This window comes from Mirounga angustirostris, unplaced genomic scaffold, assembly GCF_029215605.1.
Source record: "Mirounga angustirostris isolate CCGP_5_RB_7025 unplaced genomic scaffold, mMirAng1.0.hap1 SCAF_18, whole genome shotgun sequence".
NCBI classification, from domain to species: Eukaryota; Metazoa; Chordata; class Mammalia; order Carnivora; family Phocidae; genus Mirounga; species Mirounga angustirostris.
In genome coordinates this window covers 231,918-254,325 of record NW_026991726.1, presented here as the reverse complement: position 1 = coordinate 254,325, position 22,408 = coordinate 231,918, and the positions used below count along the sequence as shown (strand labels likewise).

Here is a 22,408-nt window from a genome sequence, read left to right as displayed (position 1 = left end):
GATAAAAACAATGTTTAAAAGCAACTTACTATATTAAGATTTTAATGATGTTGCATCTGGTTCCATGTATATGTTGATTAAAAAAAAAAACACCAAAAAACCTCAAGACAGACAGAAAAATGCTAACATTCAGCCTCTAATGTTCACGATTCTTGGATGAACACCCAAAATCTTATATTTAAAAGTATACTTTTATAGCTAATACTTAGAATTTAAAACTTTCACAATAGAAACAAAAAGAACACACTTCATTAAGGAAGAAAGAGATACACAAATTAAGAGATGTGGACCAGTGCTTCTCAAACTTTCTGTACTGAAGAAGCAGGTTTATTTTTTTATTTCCAGTATGCATGGACCAATATTTTTGTGAAGTACAATAAGAGTGAATTACTAGAAAAATTAAATTTAAAGTGATATACCAAATATACACTCAAATTTTTTATTATTAGATTCAGTAGGCATAAATTTATTGTGTCATTGTGCTTTCAGTGTTTCCACAAACATTTTTCTCAACCATTACAGCTTCTATACTTATCTTGTGGACCAGTAACAGTTCACGGAGCAGCACCACCCACAGACCACCCTTGTTAGGAGCAAGTGGTCACAGTGGACCACATATATCAGATACATATAGCTCATCCATCCTTTCTCCCAGAGTATTTGCATCGACTTTCCCCCCTCTGCATACATAATCTGCACATATTATAATAAAAGTGATAAGCCTTCCATGAATTTGGAAACTATTCAGAACATACCTCCAAAAGCCCAGACTGATCAAACCGAAGTTTAACAAAGGAGTTCTCTAGAGTTATATCTTCTTCAGTACTTTTTACATTCTTCATGTTGAAAATTCCTTTATCTTTTACGTTACCATTATGCAGCACATACTCAGCTAAATGTGGGTCTGAACTTGCTGATTCCAAAATTCTATACACTTTCAGTCCGAGTGGTGGCATCTGCACTAGGAAGGAGATCTTTAAAAGACAGAGGAGAGAATTTTTTTAAAGAGAAATGCAATCTACTGAAAGAAAAGGATTTATACATCTAGTAAGAACAACAACAAAAAAACTACCGTATTTTAAAAAGAATTTAATACTCTAAAGATGTTTTGAGAATTTATGGGTAGAGTATCCACATTTCCGTTTATCCAGGGAATCTAATAACTTCAGGTTGGTAGGACTATCAAAGGCATGAATGCTTTCATTCAATATATGAAATTATACGAGCAACCTCAATTGTCCTCTGGTGCTCTTAATGGATGCTCAGAGGAGAAAATGCTTCATGAAGGTAGGAGCTTTAGGTGAACAACAATTTTTCCTAATTATCAGGACCCTTTTTATACTATGGTTTCAAGTACATTAAAAATAAAAGTGGTAAATGTAATACTATAAATATTAGGCAGGCTAACAGTGGCCATCGAATGCCTGGGGTCCAGCAGACAATGCACAAAGCACAGAGGATGCACACACACTGTAAGTCGTGACCTCTGCCTTCTAGGAGCTATTCCTCCCTTTTCTAGATAGGCTGTTTCCTGTAACATCTGACCAAAACTTCTATTATCTTCTCCTTTCTAACTAAAGGATTATGAATTTATGAAAGCAGCCAGCAATGGCTTTTAACAAGCAAAGTAATTCTCATTTAGAGTTCCTAGCTTTTGGCTGCGTCTTCAGAAGTACAGTTTAATTTGCACTCGAGACTCCAAGAATTCAACTTTTCTAGTGATGCGGGGGTCCAGTTTAATATTACTTTAAGAAATTTTCTCCAAAAATGTCTATTACTTCAGGCCAGGCTTTCCACAGTTGTATCTCAGGTAAAAAGCACCTTCCTCTATTTTAGGAAGTCCTTCTTTTATGGTGTGTCACGTCACCTTTGCAATGAAACGCTGAAAGGACCTAAGTTATTTAGAAAAGGTGTTATTCATCTCAACTTCAGTGTGCATAATTGTTACTGAATTGAGTTAAACAAAGAATTTCAAAATTTTTTAGGTAATGATGACTTCATTACTTCAGGAAAAAGTTCCAATACTTACAAAGATATACAATATACATGCTAATAACATACTAATAATAACATGTGATATACACACTAAAGAAGATATTAGTATTCTAGGAAACACAGGATCTCTTTTCCTTTAGTGTCATTTAACTGGTCAGTTAAATCCCCTGGTATCCACAACTTTAACCACTTCACATACACCAATGTGATGACTCAAAGGGAGCAGGGATACATATATAAACTACATACTGGCTATGCTTTTTTAATGGTGACTCTTTAAGTTCTATGGCGAAAACGTACCTCATAGGCTGTCTGTGAAATAGTAGTTGCTGTATTCCAAACTGCACTCATCTGAATTTCCACAGGCTTTCTGGAAGCAGAAGACACTTGTGCTGTGGGGGAACTCACATAGACTGAGACCACTGAGATTCGGTCTTGTTCTGAAGGATTACAGACCACAAGATACCTGCAAAAACGGCTGCTTCACTACTCGGGTCTTAAAACAGTATTTCTACTTCTTTTACACTATGTGTAAAGACTCAGCTTGTAGACATAGAGTCAACACACGGAGAGGACTTATAAGGAACACATTCTGGTAAAATTTTTGGAGAACACGCAATTTCATCACAAATAACACACACTACAAAGGGTAATGAAATAATGATTCACTTTCTAAGAATAAAATGTTATACAAATGGAAGACATTAATAGAACTATAATAAAGTTATTTCCATGGCCCAGAAAATGACCTATATAACACATGGTTTTATTAGCCTTTCTAAAATAATCAGCTTGATCCAACTAATCTCCTGATCCCTGCCTAAGCTCGCTGAGTAAGAAAACACATACATTGCCTATTTGTACTTTAGCCACAATTAATTTCAATTAAAATCCTGACATTCATTTTAGACCACTAAAAGACAACAAAAATGTATGGCTATCCATGCAGAATCACACATTTATTTTATATACATGGGGTCCTTATTCCCCAAGAGAGTTGGTTCTGGAAAAAAGATCATTTCAAGTAGCTCCACTTAAAAAGGGTGTTAAAATTTTATACAAATAGTGCTAAAAAAGATTTGACTGGGCCTAGCTAGAAAAAGGACAACACACACTATTAAAATAAGTTTAGACAATTATTTAAAACTACATGCAATTCTTAGAATGAGCAAAAAAATGAATGAACTGGAGTTTCTGGCAGACTTTTTCCAACAATATTTTATATTAGCACATTATGACACCTTCACGCATTTAATTTTTATAGGATGGTTTTAAACATAACTACATTTGTAAACAATATTCAAGGACTTCATCATTTTTCCTAAAGTCCTCTTCTTAATTTCTTTGATATTCAAAGAATTCTTAGTTGGAGATCCTCACTGTTTCATGGCTTTGCCTGTGAGCAGAAATGTTCTAGACCATCATATCACAGACTTCATGAAACAGAGTCTTTGAAAGATTTATGATTTTACTTTATGATCAATTCGAATCAGATTATCTTCAAATAAATCAAAAGATATTTCAAAGAGGATGTTTGAATAATATAACTCACTGATTCATTAGTGAATATTTTCTTGATTGAAATATTTTGGTTTCCTATACAATTTTGTAACTGCAGGACCACAGAACTGAATAGTCAAATAGCAACCCCATCTCCCCCTGACCCATAGCAGCTACATCAAAGATGGCAGACACCAGCTAGTATTGTGTATTTAGTGCATTAGAAAGCGTAGTCATGCTCTTTTATTCTACGTGTGTTCTGTGTATTTCAATTGCATTGCAAATCGCATAAGAAGTAAAACTAATACTTGCAGTGGTCAAAACTAAAGTGAAGGACAACAGGAAAACACAAAAGAAAAGAGCGAGCATGTAGCATAAAATCTATAAAATGTTTGACTTATAAAGGGTTTATCGGGAGAAGCTCTTATGATAGAAATGGTATTCTGAGATACCAAAAGCGACAACACAGCAATAAAAATGTCTCTAATTCCTAATGGCTTATAGTATGCATCAGGATCACACAACCTAGCTTACACCACTTATGTTCACCGAGATTCCATAGATGTGCGAAAGAAGAGTGGCTGAAGCTGTGTAGTCAAAAACGTATTTACAAAGGACACTGAAGTCTTGACATACTGGGTAAAACCCTATTTTATCCACAGAAGCAATTCTAAAGAATAGTGAGGGCAATGCTAACAGACTTACCTGAAGGATCTGCCAACCTATTGGTGCCCTCCTACTGCCCTCTACCAGAGCTTACGTGTCACCTGACTTGTCCCATCACAAACACACCTGGAGAATCACAACTGCCAGGATTCATTGTTACCAGCAAGACAATACTATATTCCTAATGTGCAACGTGGAGAAGAAAAACAGTTGAGGATCACCTATCCTCAGCACCAAAGATGTTTAAGCCAGCATCCCAGAAATGAGTGATTTACTGCTTAACCCCATGTTCCCAGAGGCTTAGAGATAATATGGTCTGAAGACTCGGGCCAGTATCCTGATTCTGCAGAAGCCCTGAGGCACATCCAGGTACTGAGCCTAGAATTCCTACTGGCAGGTTTGTTGGATGCTCTACTACACAGGTCTAGTCATAAGGGCTCTGATAATAAAATGTAACATGTGCCCAACCAATAAATTAGGTAATAAGCATCCAGAACACAGATTCCTTCCCGTGTCCCATAGGGGAAAAAGATTCACATTTAAAGCAAATAATAATTTTAACCATACATTTAGTTTTATATAATATTAAATCACTTTTTATAATAAGCTGTGAACTAGGTTCTGTTTTGTTTCATTTTAGTAGCTAATTAGTATGAGTCCTAATTAGTATGTGACTCTGACACACACATTAGTATGTGATCCCGACTTTTTCAGGATCGGGATACCTTCACTAAAATCCTTTTCCTTGTTCCTCTTGTAGTGCATGCTTTATTAATCTGCATTTAGAAGGAAAAAAAAATCTGGTTCAGAAGAACAGAAGACTTTGAAATACGCCATATCACTTCAGTCTATGCTGTGAACTGCTTTGAGTTAATTAGCTCTGTCTCAGCAATTTCAGAAGACATGATGGACACGGGGAGGAAAGAAGAGAGAGAACAGAGGACTGAGTGTGCAAGAAACCAGAAAACAAAACAAAACAGAACAGCTAAGGACTCTCATTTAATCATCACTTCCCCCCTGCCCAACCCTAATACAAATCACTTTTTAAAATGACTCGTAGTCCAGATATTTACTTTCTCTCTTTCGTGGTGCATTACACAGTTCCAACTAACGGGGGGAAAACCTCTGGCATTACAGCAATAACAGAAGAGGATCATTTAAGATTTGCATTACCTGGCAGATACAGCAAAACTAACGTCAGCTTTTCTTTGCCACTATCTCATCTCCTTTCCCAAGTTTTTCTTAAGTTCTACCAAGTTATGCATTTCCAAATATCATAACTGGAAATGATTATAATCCTTCCCAGATTACAGTTGGTAGTCCCCATGCTAACTCTGCCTTCACAGTGTAACAAAATATCTCATCATAATCCAACACACAGAGGGCACACATTTTTCCTCTCCATCTTCTGCACTCTCCCAATTATGATCCTTGATGAGGTAATTGCAAGATGTTGGAAGCAACAAACAAAATCGCTTTGATTTCATTAGACAAACCACACAACTAAAACACCTTGTATAAACTTAATTCACTGTATAATAATCTGACAACAAACTAGAACCACACAGCTAGTTAAGAAAGTTTGATTTAAAGTATAAACAATAAAAAGGCAATTAAAACACAGACTAACCAGGCAATTTAGCAGGTGTTCACTGAACACATAACTACTTTGCCATTGCTTTTCAAGAAATAAAACTTAAAACTATCATTTTAAATGCAGTCTGTTCAGCCACTTCCACAGATAAAATCTAAAGCTAATAAAATCTAAAATAATTTTGTACCTAGGAACAAAATCACAGTAGACTAATTATAAGGGCCTGGGAAGGAAGATTCTTTTCAAGTTCACATAAAATTGATGAAAAGAATGATTTAAGATATCATGCCCTGAAAGCACTAAGGAGACAAACTCTGACCACGTTGTAAATCTTTCAGAAATCAGTATGTGAGAATGATGGTCGCCTACTGATAAATATTTTCTTCAAACTTCTAGGTGACAGTAAAAATGTATATATAATAAATACAGTTATATTATTTAAAGCTGCCTATCATAAACTTTAAACTGCCTAACACAAAACCATAAAAAGTATTTTTTCAGGAGGTGCAAGAAAGGAATAAGAATTTCTTTTTTAATTCTGATAACGAGGAAGCCTAATGAATATTCAAGAAGCTAGATCACTAGTAGACAAGCAGAATCAAGGAAAGGACTCTTATAAAGAAGAAAAGTTAGCACTTAAATACCTCTGTGCTTCGGGAATGTGGTACAGAGGGTGAAAAGTCAGCACCAGTTGACTTGCAAAAATTTCTTGAAAGACAGACATTTTTCAGTTTTTGGAAGGGATGGGAAGCTGGACAAAGAGGAAAAGTTGAGGCACTTAAGCATGATGCTAGTAACAATCCAATGCAAGTCAGAAGAGTTATGGTGCTTTCTCCTGTACTGTGCCTTTATTAGGGAATTTGCTAATTACTTTAAACTAATTATTTCATAATTCTTCCAAACCTTTATTATATAGCTCTACAGTCTCTATCTGCAAAATCTGAAAAATTCTGAAAATCAGGTTTTTTCAAAACTCATTTGGTGGCAAAACCTAAACTGAACTGACATGAAGCCACATAAAATTATTTATTCCACTTGATCTTTTAATATTCAGAAATTTTAAATTATTTAATGAGCCCTGTCCCAGACTGAAATATTTATGTAATAATATGCCATATATGCATATTATGTTCCTAGAAAATAAAAATTCTGAATTCACAAAAGATTTCAGGTAAAGGATTGAGGATTTTATTTAAAGGTAGGCTATACAAGCAGTCCAAGGCATAGACTTCTTATAGAAGACACCCTATCTGTGGTTCTGAACAAGAAAGAAAAAGAAAAAAACAAAAAACAAACAAACAAAAAAAAACACAAGAAATGAAAGGGGAAGGAGAACATGAACATATCCCAGCACAGTGCGACAAAGGCAGGAACACAAAATAAATCTGTCACTGAATGGCTGACTATCTGAACCAAGGAATAAGTATCTTTTAACATGACCCTAAATAGGTCACTAAGAAACAGTAAACATTTAAGAATATTTTCTTTATATATGAATACCCCAAATCCCAACAGGACATATATGCTTTTACTTTATCTCTATCCCAATTCTTAATTTTACAATATCTAATTATGTTTTGGTTTTAGAATAAATGGAAAATCTGTTTCTTTAATAATTGTGTTAGATATGATTTTACTACCTAACTGGTAGGAGAGTCTTGAGAACAGGATTTTAAGAAGCTTCTAGCATCCAGGACTGATTTATTCAGCACAGACCTGTTTCCACAGTGTGCAGAATACAACTCCAGTCTGAGAGGAAGAGGGCAGGGAAGAGTAGTCCATGATCAGAAAATATGGTAGCTGGCCTGAGTCGTCTAGTTAATGAACCTAATGAGTAGATAATGCTAGTTGCCTACCCAATAGCCATTCCCATATTCTCCTTTCCTGACAGAAACTCAATTTTACTCAGGAAGACAGTAATCGTACCTTTAAAAAAAAAAAAAAGCCCTTGATTCTCCATGCTTGTGGCTACGTGACACAGTTCTGGCCAATGAAATATAATTAGAATTCAGCAAGTGGAGCTTCCCAGAGAATTATTGTATCCTCAATTTAATAAAAGTCAGCAGACTCAAGTGGCATAACTTTCATCCTTTGCTCCTCCTACCCCTTCCTGGCTGGAACACAATGCAATGTCTGGAGAACCAGGCACAATCTTGAAACCATGAGAACCACCACAGGCTAATGCAGAGCTGAGAGGTAAAAGGGGCCTGGTCCTTTCATGACCTCATGGAACACATCACAAGGCCTGGACTACCTACTACTTTGAAACTTGGTTTCTTGGGAAGCCAATGTAGCACGCTTTTTGTTACATGCAGTTGAATGCAATCTGAAGCGAAACACTATACCCACAACAAATTATACTGAAGTACCCAAAACTCCTATTGATCTTAAAAGAAGGTAATACTGAATGCAAGATGATTCTCCTAAAGCAAAAATTTTCCCATAAAGATTGATCACTACAAACATACTTTTCCTCAGAGGGATGCTTAGTTTTAAATCTGTCCTTAACTGCCTATCAATTACTACATGTAACTTCTCATAATTGTCACCTTCTCTACCACAATTTTTAATGATCAATCAGCAAACATCTCTTGTATACCAAGTACTTCTTATTTCATTCAACCATTCATAACTTCTTTAATTCAGGCGAGTCTTCTTTATTTTCTCCATGGAATGTGAAAGGCAGATTTCATAAAAACTTAAGCTAAGCCTCAGAATTTACCAATCCTATGCTCTTTATTACAAAATACATGCTAGCACAGGCATCTTCTTTAACTTTATATAGAATTTTATGAACATAGTTTATTTGACCAATTCCTCGATGGTTATTATTGAACATTTAAGTCTTTTAAAGTATTTTTTCAGATGATAAAGCTGAGAGAAAGGTTTTGCCCACAGTTCTCTTCATCTCTACACAGGATCGATTTTTTCCAGTGCAATGCCTAGTTTGAACGCTCCTGGCACGTATTACTGGGTTACTTTCTAGACAGACTGCTAGGTGTCATGTAAGAATGATGAATAAGACCCAACCTATGCCTTCACGGGGTTTATAGCAAGCATCTTCATAGGAATATTATACATGTGCTATGTGGGACAACAGTGGTTAGACACACAGTCCCATGGGAGCATACAAGAACGACACCTAATATGACTCAAGTATACTGGAAAAAGTTTCCAGAGAATGTAACACTTAAGCTGAGTCCTAAACGATAACCAGGGGTCAATCAGGCAAAGAGAGTGTGTGTGTGTGTGTGCGTGCGTGCCTGGGGATGTGCTGGTAGGGGGTTTTTGTTTTGTTTCCAGGCAGCAAAGGTCTAGAAGTAAGAGAACATGGTATGTTAAGAGAACTGATAGTTGAAGGGCTGAAACACAGAGTGCAGGCTGGGGTAATGTGAAAGATGATGCTAGAGAAACCAAAATGTAGACACATAATTCAAGTTAAAGAGTCTGTAAGTTTAGCCTTAGGGCAGTGGGCAAAAGAAGAGTTTTGAGCAGCTGAAACATCATGGCTAGTATCCGTTAAATGCCTACTAAGTACCAGATTCTACACTATAAAATTCATATACGTAACCTTATTTAATTCCTCCAACAAATGTATGAGGGAGGGACGGACACCTGTTACAAGAGTGTCGCCATCACTCAGGGGAGAGACAGTAGCAACCTAAAGGAGGGCACTGGTACTGAAGTTAAGGAGAAGCGGACAAAACTGTGATACGTTTAGGAAGTAGAATGAAAAGACCTGGTATTTGTTTGGGTACAAGGAGAAAGTGAAAGAGACAGAGATGAGCAGGGACTGAAGGGGACACTAATGAAAAACTGCAATGCATGATCACTCAAAAATTGAGGCCCAGGTAACTGGATGATGCTGCTGAAATTTTATTAAGGAGCTCAGGACCACAGAATATTTGAGTAGAGAGTAGGAATCCGGTTTTATTTTTAATTTAAAAAATTTTTTTAAGAAAAGATTTTATTTATTTGACAGAGAGAGAGCACACACACACACACACACACACAAGCAGAGGGAGAGGGAGAAGCAGGCTTCCTGCTGAGCAGGGAGCCCAATGTGGGGCTTGATCCCAGGACCTTGGGATCATGACCTGAGCCCAAGGCAGACGCTTAATGACTGAGGCACCCAGGCGCCCCAGGAGTTCAGTTTTATACGCACTGAAATGGAGGTACAGGTGGACCATCCCGATGGAGCTACCTATCTGGCCTGTGGGCAGAACTTGGCCAACTTTTCTCAGAAGAGATATGGATGTGGTGAGTCACCAGTACATGGACAATAAATGAAGGCAACTGAGTAGGAAATATCACTCTCACCAGGAGCTTTTATCTTTTAAATCTTCCTGAGGCAAAACAATTACTTATTTAAGATCTCTTATATGCTCTTGACTCTCCACCTCTTTTAGATGTTAACATAATCTGAAGTCACAGATCTATATTCCTGTAGCTTTTTCTACAGTACATACCTAGCTTCAGTTCCGGTAACCAAATTTCCAGTCATGATCTGCATTTCACGATGTCTCATTATTTTCAAGGCCTTCTTACTTTTGATTCAAATATTAGTCAGCTGAGTTGACTTTATCAAGAAAATATTCAAAAAGAAGAGTACCCATGGTTCATTTTGTGTTTTCATATTTGAAAATGTCTTTTATTGTTGCTTTCACATACAAAAGATAACTGTGAGTATAAAATGATTTAAAAACTCTATAGTCTTCTCATTACAGAGAAGAAACCTAAGTCTGTTTAGCTTTTGTTCCATATTACACAGTATATATCTTTCTGCTTGGGTACTTCTACAATATGTCCCTTTCCTTTTAATTGGACTAAGTTACCAAGACATAACAGGAGTGACCCTCTTTTCATTTGTATTACCCAGAACTTAACCCTTTTATCTATAAAGTCAGACCTTCTCAGCTCAGAAAACTTTCCATCAGTTCTGTCTTTGATCATTGTCTCTGCTCCATTTTTTTCTCCTGAAGAAAATCACTGTCTTTTGTTTAAATCTTACCCTGCATACCAATCATCTTCTCTCCTGTTGTTTCCACTCCTCTTCCTTTTCTCTGCATTCTTGCAAAGCATCTCATGGGTTTTTTTCTTTCGTGTCACTGGACACTCTTTCACAATGTCGGCCTCACTCTTCAGTATCACTTGTAAAGATGCTCACTCATCGCGCCCCCACCAATAACCTTCCCTTTTGTCCCTTCCCCGTATCATCTCACCAGTTTTTCATCTCGGCTCTTTGTTTCCCGTTTCAGATTTCTTAGAGATCATGACTCAAATTTTTTGAGAACTCCAAAGAGGTTTTTTTGTAATGTTTTCCTGGTCTCTGTAATAAATCATTTTAAAAGGTAAATTGTTCTTCTGAGTCTTCATGTAGCGCTACTTTCTGTCGTTCTGTAGAGCCTTTGCAAAGGTTTGCTAGGATAACTTTCCCTTTACTTACCCTCACAGAAGCAGATATCCAGACCCTGTGTATGCTAAAGGTACTCTTGGTCTTTATTTTGGCATTAAAGCCCTCTCTTACCTAGAGTTAGTTTATTTGACGAGTATTTGGCAAGGGATTCAAAAGCAAGGGATTTGCCAGGGGATTCAAAAGCAAGGTAGTTCCCTGCCATCATGGAGCTAATATTTTAGCAAGGGAGACAGACAGCAAGAAATAAATAAATTAAATAACCAGTTTGTTAATAATGCCTAAAGGAGGGGAAGAAAAATGCAGTGATGGAGAAGAGTAAGTTATATAATATATAAAATATATAATAAGGAATGTAAGTCCACATGCATAGAGCCAGCCTGATTGCAAAGGTCCAAAGGGCTACCATCCAAGGTGGCTATGCCTGTATATTCATTGTTTTATGCCAACTCTGGTGAACAAATGGAGGGATTCTTTCTTCAGCAAAGACTATCATGGGTATCCTTCTGGCCCATGCCACTGTCAATAGTAATTTCCTTGAACGGATACTTCCCTAGGTCAGTGCTCTACCATCAGTTCCCCACTTGTTTCTGCCTATTTTATTTCTTTTTTTTTTTTTATTTCATTATGTAATGTTAATCACCATACATTACATCATTAGTTTTTGATGTAGCATTCCACGATTCATTATTTGCGTATTAACACCCAGTGCTCCATTCAGTACGTGCCCTCTTTAATACCCATCACCAGGCTAACCCATTCTCCCACCTCCCTCCCCTCTAGAACCCTCAGTTTGTTTCTTAGAGTCCATAGTCTCTCATGGTTCATCTCCCCCTCCGGTTCCCCCCTCCCCCTTCATTTTTCCCTTCCTTCTATCTTTTCTCTCTCTCTCTTTTTTTAACATATAATGTATTATTTGTTCCAGAGGTACAGGTCTGTGATTCAACAGCCTTACACAATTCACAGCGCTCACCATAGCACATACCCTCCACAATGTTTATCACCCAGCCCCCCATCCCTCCCACCCCTCACCACTCCAGCAAACCTCAGTTTGTTTCCTGAGATTAAGAATTCCTCATATCAGTGAGATCATATGATACATGTCTTTCTCTGATTGACTTATTTCGCTTAGCATAATACCCTCTGGTTCCATCCACGTCGTTGCAAATGGCAAGATATTTTTTTTGATGGCTGCATAATATTCCATTGTGTGTGTGTATGTGTGTATATGTGTGTGTGTGTATATACACACACACACACACACATATATACCATTTCTTCTTTAACCATTCATCTATTGATGGACATCTTGGCTCCTTCCATAGTTTGGTTATTGTGGACACTGCTGCTATAAACATCCGGGTGCACGTACCCCTTCGGATCACCTCATTTGTATCTTTGGGGTAAATACCCAGTAGTGCAATTGCTGGGTCGTACGGCAGCTCTATTTTCAACTTTTTGAAGAACCTCCATACTGTTTTCCAGAGTGGCTGCACCTGCCTATTTTATTTCTGTCAGATTCAGTCTCCAAATTGGTTGTGAAATACAGACACAATGGAAGCCCTCTTTTAAGTGTGATTAAGGCTGGCAATAGACCTATTAACTGAAAGAGATAAAGTTGACTTGAAAGTTAAAGTTTAAGTAGTACAATTTTAAGTTACACACATATGACTTAATAATTCATGTTTTCATATATGTTTTATATATACTTATATATATATATAACATTTCCTAATCTATTGATATTAAGAGCAAAGCTTCTGGTTTAACTATGGGACTACTAACTGGAGTCCTGTGTCATATTTTCTGCATAACCATGCATGTGATTAATCATGTATGGTTTCCAGATTAGGTTTTTCTAAAGCAGACCAAGAATTTCACCACTTGAAAAAATATTAAGCCATATGAGTACAGACTGCTTCTACATCTTTATGACTTCTTCCCAATTTTTTTTAGGCATCTCACCAGTGACTCACATTTGTTGAAAATTTCTAAAGAACCCAACTTCATTTAAAAAAAAAACAATCTTTTGTATAATTCATCAGTTCAATAAAAATTAATCAAATTGTGTAAGAAAAATAACAAGAACAACTGATCTGGGAATAAATAATTGTTTCATGATAATCATACAATTCAATGGAAAGACCAGAGGGAGAGAATTGTACCAGTTTCCCTAGCTAGTGGCCTGTTAGGGACAAGGTCAGGCTATCATGGGCACAGAAAAGGAATGGAGTGAATCAGTTGATCTAGTTGGCCAATTAAATGGAGATTGGTTAACAGAAATCTTAGGAAGAGAGAATGAAAAGAATAGTTACTTTATCTCCTTAACAGCCTCAAAAAAGTAGCCCTGTCCCTGTATTAAAATATTAGTTCTCTGTTCTAGGTGGTAGGTACACAAATTTCAAAGCTTTGGGGGTAGACATTATAAAAAGGAAAAGGAATCAATCTCCACACCTGCTTCTAGAGACCTGCAATGTAGCTATTATTTCTAACTGTTTACCACTGGTCAGTGAGTAATTGTATTTTCCAGTCCAGTTGATCAACTTTATAGTTTGTGGATATCTTAAATTGTGGCAATAGGCTGACTGTCAAACCAAGATTTGGTGTTCCTCTGATTGTTGATCATCATCTTTGTTTTCGTGAGTTTTAATAGGAAATTGAGAGAGTCAGTCTCAGAGTCCCTAGTCTGCCATCACATAAAACAAAGTGTCAACTTTTTTGTTTTTTCATAGAATAGGCGTTATTCATCTAAGTCAATGTAAGGCTGAAACAGTATTTCTGGAATTAATACTCATCATTTCTGATATCATAAAATAAATAGAAATGTTAAGGGTAGGGAGACTGTTGTGGGAAAGGTAGGGCCTTTTCTATTCTCTCCCCCAGAGACCTTTATATCTCCTTGGAAAAAGTCAGGCAAAAGACAAGCCTGCGAATGACCGATTTAGAATGGCAAACACCAGATAAGATTATTTGATGTTGTGATCCAGACATGATTGCTCTAAAACTAGTTATAACATAAAATTAACTAATATATCATGTTGAAAGTATCCCCAACTCCCTAGGAAGTTTTTGGTTACTTAAAGTAATGTACTATATTCTACTCAAGTCTTTTGGGTGAGACATCCTTTCTAAAAATATCCCACATTACACACAGGCTGAAACGTGTTTCTGGATAATTGGAGAACCGGTCACAATCTATATCTTGAAACAAGTCAAAATGAATAAAATGTAACTCAGATGCAACATAGATGAAAACACACAAACACCTTTCACAAGCAAGAAATACTTAAACAAAAAAGCATCTCAGAGGAGAGTTTAGGAACGCCTTCAAAACCAGTAATGAGCATTAACTCTTAAATAGACTATGCTATTAATACCCAGACAGACCTCTACTAGACTAGAACTCAGTTTTTTATTTTTAAGAGTCTCCAGTACTCTCAGTTAACAATTGCCCCATTAAAGGAAAAGTTCTAAAGTCTCTCATAATAACAGAACCTGCAGAGGATCCAGAGAGTCAAATCCTAGTCAAATCATGTATTCTATTATTACTTTAAATTCCCTTGGGATAATGTTAAAAGGCAGCCCTTCATTATCAAGGACAGAAACCCTCAATCTCTGTGACTTTGTACATTTGTTTTTCTGCTAACTAATGTGAAGACATTTCTGTACTAGTTTTCTAGTGCATGACAAGATTTGAGCTCACACTGTTACGATCCATGAGCAATAAAGCACAGTTCTTACACTACTCATCACAGTTATCACTGCTAACACTGTTCCAGCTCCCCCAAGAAAAACCACCAGGTACAAAGTAAGGTGCATCGTGACGTTCACAGCTCTCTCAGGAGACGCCACGTGCTCAGATTAGAACCACTTTCGTTCAAGTAGCGGAATCTCAGCTCAGTTCTTGAGCTATAAATGACTCTACCAGGTCTATATTATAATAAATAACACTGCCAGAATCTGAATGGTGAGAATTCCATTTCCCTAGAAATTCCACTCCAAACAATAACTGTACGGCTGTGAATTTGGTTACTTCATTTAAAACTTACGTTTAAACAACTGGTAGGAAGATTAGATACAGTGTGATTTGGTCTAAAAATACACTGATGATATGGTAACAGATGAAAAAATGATTTAAAGTCTTGAATGCCATTACACTAATAGATAATTACTGTGAGAAGAATGGTTTGTGATAACAACATTAAAAACACAAAATGCAGAATCAGGCAAATACTCTAAGTCAGCAACAACAGAAAGTCTTGTGTGTAAAAACTGATCTGATCAGCAATGTCCACAGTACCCAAAACACGGAAAGAGCCCCAATGTCCACTCACTGATGAATGAATAAAGAAGATGTGTATGTATATATACATACATACACACAGTGGAATATTACTCAGCCATCAAAAAGAATGAAATCTTGCCATTTGCAACAATGTGGATGGAACTAGAGTGTATTACGCTAAGTGAAATAAGTTAGTCAGAGAAAGACAAATACCATGATTTTACTAATATCTAGAATTTAAGAAACAAAACTGATGAACATAGGGGAAGGGAAGGAAAAATAAAATAAGATAAAAACAGAGAAGGAGGCAAGTCACAAGAGATGCTTAACTACCGGGAACAAACTGAGGGTTGCTGGAGGGGACGTGGGGGGGATGGGGTAACTGTGTGATGGGCATTAAAGAGGGCACTTGATGTAATGAGCATTGGGTGTTATAGGCAACTGATCAATCACTAAATACTACCTCTGAAACTAATAATAAACTGTATGTTAACTAACTTCAATTTAAATAAAATCTAAAAAAGAAAAAAAGTCATCTGATCAAGTCAACTCATTTAGATATTTGGGAGTATCTTTTGAACCCACCCATTCTAAAGAGCCTTCAAGAAAGCAATCTCAACAAAGGTAATTCTGTAAGAATGCAATGATGCTGAGAGGCAACCTAAAATTTTTCAGGTCCCATGGTATGAAACTCTATAATCTCCAATGAACAGTTATCCAAATGTTGAGCAAATTCAAAGCTTTGAGTTGTTATTTATTTTTGCTTGTAGTATTATTTAGTGTATTCAGAAGCCCTCTGGCATCCAAACTCCAAATACTAGATGAAAGAACTATTTGGAGAGAAGATATACCAGGATACCACATCTTCACGTAGAATGTCTACGCATATCTGGTGTCTGAAGTTTAATAGTCTCTTCAATCAGTAATTAATTGTATTTCAACAAGTCTTTATTCAATTCTTACTATGTTGACTGCAATTCCACAGGCATGGTGGGAGAAATAAATAAAAGAAATAGTTCCTACTGTCAAGGAGTTTACAGTCTAGCAGAATTAACTTCAAATAATTATTATACTGAGAGAAATAAGAAAACATCAATTCCCAGTTACATGATTGAGTCATTTTGGATCTGATTTAGATGAAAATTTGAGGCCAGTACCATAATGGGATGGCACTTTGGCATCATGGGAGGAGGTGGAATATTGTGCACATGGTGAATTGTATGTGAATTGTAGTGGCCAGTGGATAAACTGTGGTAGACCGTCTCCAAAGATGACTGCCATCATTCCCTTCAAGTCATGGAGAATAATTCCCTCCCCCTGAATCTTGGCTGACGCTAGTGACTTGCTTCACTAAGAATGTAGTGGAAAGGACCTTCTAGGAGTTCTGAGGCTAGGTCCTAGAAGCCTTGCTGCTTCCACCCAGGTGTCTTTCTTGCGTTCCGCTATGGGTAGATTCCTGTGACAGCTACATGCAATAAATTAGGGGCAGAGAGAAACTGAAGACAGAAGAGCAGGAAGTCATTGCAGTAGTTCAAGTAAAACATTTAAAAAAAAAATCATAATAGAGGCCTTAAAACCAGAAAGTAATAGGAAGACAGGAGACGAAGAATGTCAGAGATGAGCAGAGGGGAAAATCCAAAACACTTTCCAGCTGATGAAACTTAAAAGAACAAGAAAAGGTAGAAGTCAAAGTGGGTTCTAGAGGCTAGAAAATTTATGACTTGTTCAGGGTGTCCTAACTCTTAACTCTTAATTGTACCTGCTTTCCATATAAAGACTATTTTTCAGCACCTAGACAACCAAAAAGAGAATGATGCTATTAATAAAGATTAGGATCCAAAAAGAAAGCACACGTGGAGAAAACAAGAGGAAATTAAATTAGAGGTGCTGGGCAGCCATCCAGGAAGAACCATTACAACAAGCACATGACAATGGAGGTACTGAGTGCCTTTTCTGGAACTGAGTACTTTTAATATCTGTTTGATACTCTAAAGTCACCCAAGCCCCAAAAACAAGGACTTCTTTTGTGTCTCCACATGGTTGGTGGTTTCATTTGAAGTTAATCCCTTCTTTTTTCTGGCCAAAAATCCCTTACCAATAAATGCCTTGTTAAACATTAAAAGCACTTAATGGTAAATTTGTAATGGGTTTGAATAAATTGCTCTCAAACTAAAAGTTTTCTACTTGAAAAGTTAAATTTTCAGATTTACAGAAGTTTCAGATTTTAGTTGTATACTCCATGGCATTTCAAATTATCCACATTTAAAAAACAAAGTTCCTTCACACGTTGTCAAAACACATGATTTGGCGTCCTGGGCTGCGGTGATATTTGCTTCCATCCTGCCTCAAGTACTAAACACTGAAAGGAGACTGAAATCCCTGCCTGTCCTAGGAGTTTACCTTCCATCCTCTATGTCCTCCACGTCCCTAATCCTGTAAATCTTTGTACTACAGTTTTTTTTTTTTTACAATTGGGCCTTGGAGGAAAAGAAACACCTCGGTACATTAAAGGATTATTTAAGGCTAGAAAATTTATGACTTGTTCAGGGTGCCCTAACTTTTAACTCTCAATTATACCTTCTTTCCACATAAAGACTATGAATGCATATACTATAGAGCTTACCCAACCTTGTGAACTCAATCAGGCTCACAGATATGTACCACATCCCCATGAGCAGATTAGCCACTCCTTTTTAAAGACTCCCAAACTAACTTATGTTAGGTTATAGCTATAACTAATGTTGCCAAACAGCATGATCAAATTCATTTACATGTATTATTGAAATTGTGTGAGTTAGGGGCACCTGGCTGGCTCAGTCATTAAGTGTCCGCCTTTGGCTTGGGTTGTGATCCCAGGGTCCTGGGATTGAGCCCCACATCGGGCTCCCTGCTCAGCGGGAGGCCTGCTTCTCCCTCTCCCACTCTCTCTGCTTGTGTTCCCTGTCTTGCTGTGTCTCTCTCTGTCAAATAAATAAAAACTTAAAAAAAAATAGCTATGAAATTGTGTGAGTTAGATCAGTATTTCTCAGACTTTTCACATAACTCCTTAAAGACTCTTTAGACATTTTTTGTTAATCATCCCCCCATACCATTTTAATACACTTAAAAGTATATCTGTTATTGTACTATTGAGTACTATTTTTATGCTTTATATATTTAAAAAAATACTTTTTTTCAAACTCCCCAAGAACCAATTTTTACCCTCCTAAGGAGGATGTCTCTCTCACTGAGAATGCATGTTTTATTTAGATTAATAAATTGTTGCTCAAACAAGAATTATTCTTATCGCCAAAATAATGCTAAGCCTTAGATCATTATATAGGGACTCATGAAGAACATGAGAAAGACTCATGACCATACTCCTGAAACTTTCAACTTCAAGACTGAGAAGTGCAATGATATCACTTTCAGTATCTGCTAAATAAAACTATGAAATTCTTCCATTTTAAAGGCCACTGTCATTCCTCCATTCTTCTCTGATTTTGTTGAGAGATCAGCTCAGATTATTTGTGGCTAACAAGTAAAATATAGATTTTAAAACCAGAACTATAAGTAGTTCTATTCATGAGGTCCTCAAGTACAAAACAGATAATAAAGATACAAATAAGAACTTGACAATCCTAAGTACTCCCAATTCACCTAACTACAGAAACAGTAGTAGCACTGACATTTGGTAGAAAAGAACTGTGAAGGAGTAATATTAAGATGAAGAACACTATTTAAATACAAACTGTTTAAAAGGAAATATCAGAAAGCAATCATTTTACTAATAGTCCCCAAAATGCTATTTACGTTGATGTATAATTAAAACTCCTCAATATTAAAGCTCAAAATATATTTCTTCTTAGTTAATACACCTGGATCTCCTTTCTTCCTCCAGCATAAGTAGAGCTAAAATACCACTTACTCCTGGCTAAAGCAAGGACAATAGAGGAAGAAGAAAAGCCATAGGGTTTGTAACCCATTAGGGCTCCATCCCACCCACCCTACCATTCACCCAGAGGAAGACTAATGGGGTGGGGAAGGGGCATAAATTATTTATAGCAAGCATAAGGCATTCTTACAGTCAGCAGAAACAAAGATCTTCCCCTACCAAAATAGAAAAAGGGGGATTATGCCTAATACCAGAGTTTATTAGGGGCAAAATAGTTAAGGAACAGCCACACAACCTCAACTACATCAAAATATTACATATTTTAAGACAAAGAAAACATTTTGTAATGGGAGTATCATTACTCTCTTATGACTTGGCAACCTGAAAGCTGTTAAGCCTGCAACAGGACTTCAAAGTTGAGACTTAAACTGTCTTTTCCAGTTAATCCCTTCTTTTTCTGGCCAAAAGAAAGAAATGTAGGATTTCTTTACCATTACTTTAGTGATACTTTAGTGTTACTAAAAAATACCTGTCTTCTTGTTCTAAGGTATGAGCTGTATACATTTTTAAGTCTCTACTTCCTGAAGAGATTTAGCAAACTAAGGCTTTATTTTCTGAGTAACCAAAATGTCAATTTTATTAGCAATTGTAAATTTTCTGTAATACTTTGATTCCATTTATTTTAAAATAATTCTAATAAAGAATACCTAAAATCATGAATTATCCTTTACAATTATTTTTTTATCCTACAATTTGTACATACTAAATTTCTCAATTTAGATAGCAAAAAGTTATATTATATAAGAATATAGTGTGTATCTGGGGATAGTGGGTACTGACCTAGTGATATTTGGTCATTTAAAACAGAAGACTTGGTTAAATGATTACCAATAAAAACACAAAACATTTCTTTATAAATCAGAGGCAGCCACCAATTAATCGCCCCATTTTCAGGTCAACTGAACACCCTTCCCATTTGCCTTAACATAAATCCACAATGCCAAAATGAGACAGTCTGGCCAGCACAATGACAGTTATCTAGTAAGCAATTTATAGTAGGAACTTTTCATAATTAAGTTTCTTCCTTCATTTTAAAAATGGGATCGGGGATCAATGAAAAGATAAGTTAACAAAGGGTTAAGAAAAAACATAATCATAAATCATATTTATGATCCCATACCAAATATCTGTAAAAAAATAGTTGTAATTGTTCATTCAGCAATTAATGTATCAAACACTGTGTTAACTATTAACATTGAACATGACAGTCATGGGAGAAAAATCCATTTCTTCAAAAAATTTTTTTAAATTAATAAATTTATTAAACAAAATACTGCCTCAAAGTATATCCTGGCGAGGGAAAAGAAACATGAAAAGCAAAAAAGTCAAGTCAGAACAGTAGCAAAGTGTATGAGAAATTATGTATTTACCTTGGCTCTGCACTCAGTGTTATTACAGTTTTTTGTGGTAGAGAACCTTGTGAGTTTTGTTTCAAATCCTGTAAAAATAAACAAAAATTTTTTATTTTACTTTTAAAACTTAAGTTTCAAAACTAGCTATGTAATAGTACTTACAAAAATCCTAAAAAGGACACAATGGTGTCCTCCTTCTAGCTACATAAAGGTCCATCAAAGTTCAAAATAAGTAATTCTTGTGTGTGTGCATTTTTATGGGTGTGTCTTTAGACTTCAGTACGGCATGTGTTACACGGACTACTAGAGTCCAGTTAGGAACCAAGTAAATCAAAGTTCTAAAGATCATTTTGCAAAAAGTTTCACTATTTTACCTTTGTATCACAGGTTTCATATCCTTAAGCAATGTATGTCCATTTATTGGATTTTTTACTTCAACATGAAAATATGTAACCATAATTTGATTGCAAACATCAGTATATGAAAATACTGAACTTACTATCTCTGATTCCAGATGTGTAAGTTCCAATTACATGCAAAATTTCAAAGCCTATGGCTCACAATAGACTCTAATGATAAAATATTACAGTTTTAAAACATCTGAGTTGCCAAATCGAAGTCTAAAGAGGTTTGCAATCCCCCATTTTTCCCACTGTTCTTCCTTGCTGCTGAAGAGTATATTCTTCCTCTCAGAGTATGTTCTGTTTTATTGGCTCCCCTGATCCTAACCACGATACAAGCCAAGGCAGGAATCATCCCATCTAACAGATAAATGAATGAGGGCTCACAGATGTTAAGCAGCTTTTTCAGGCCCATGCAATCAGGTACAGAGGTGGGGCTAATAGCTAGTCTTTAATTCCTCAACTGCTCCTCTGCTGTTACACACATCTGAGCACTGCTCACAGCGCTCCATGGGCTCATCCTGAAACCAGAAGACAATTCAGGGGCTTCTAATCAAAGCCAAGCAAAATAACTAATTACAGCGTCTAGTTACCTTACAGTACCATATTAATAGTGTTCTCAAAGCTGTATGTTCCACATAATGAAGTTCATTAGTTTTCATGCTTAGATTTAGTCAGAACAAAATATACACCATAAATCAAATACAGACACACTTACAGGAAAGAAGAACACATAGGTATTTCATATAAAATGATGCAAATTCTTTCAAATCATGTATAAGGAAATCACTATTTTTCAAGGTTTCTTTTCACTCAGCTTCTCACCCCCTTTTCTGAATCAAGAACAAAAGAATCACACATTTTTATGATAATATAAAAGGTAGCAACTAACCATGTCTAGGAGGTTATCAAAAGAGTAAGAGTTGTACGAGGTTTTGTCCTTCAAAATAAGAAGTAGTGCAGAATATCCAATTATCTTCTTCAAATTCGTTAATGAATGAAAGAGTCTGTGAACCAAAAATTATTACTGGTCTGAGAAGCAATTCAAACATCAGTATACAATATTTTCAGTTTCTTTAATAATGGCCAAACCACCATCATCCTGTATTCACAAAGTGAAACCTATAATGAAGCTATAATGAACGGACTCTTCTTTGCCCAGAACTAAGTACTTAGGAAAAAAAAGTTAGTCAAAAGATTTCACTAATAAGGATTCATTTAAAATAGAAAACTTTCTGTATACACCTGAAACGTGTAAACTTAATCAA

General features: G+C 36.2%; 1 protein-coding gene across 1 annotated transcript in view; it reads right to left on the bottom strand.

The window, feature by feature from the left end:
- LOC135363099 (alpha-mannosidase 2-like) overlaps positions 1–22,408 on the bottom strand; it is a 143,445-nt gene that overhangs the window by 52,146 nt on the left and 68,891 nt on the right. The window contains exons 11-14 of the mRNA XM_064583784.1: positions 22,033–22,147; positions 20,758–20,825; positions 2,296–2,461; positions 756–974 (exon numbers count right to left, since the gene is read on the bottom strand). Of these exons, the coding sequence (XP_064439854.1) occupies positions 756–974; positions 2,296–2,461; positions 20,758–20,825; positions 22,033–22,147 (568 nt within the window). The remainder of the gene's footprint in view (positions 1–755; positions 975–2,295; positions 2,462–20,757; positions 20,826–22,032; positions 22,148–22,408) is intronic.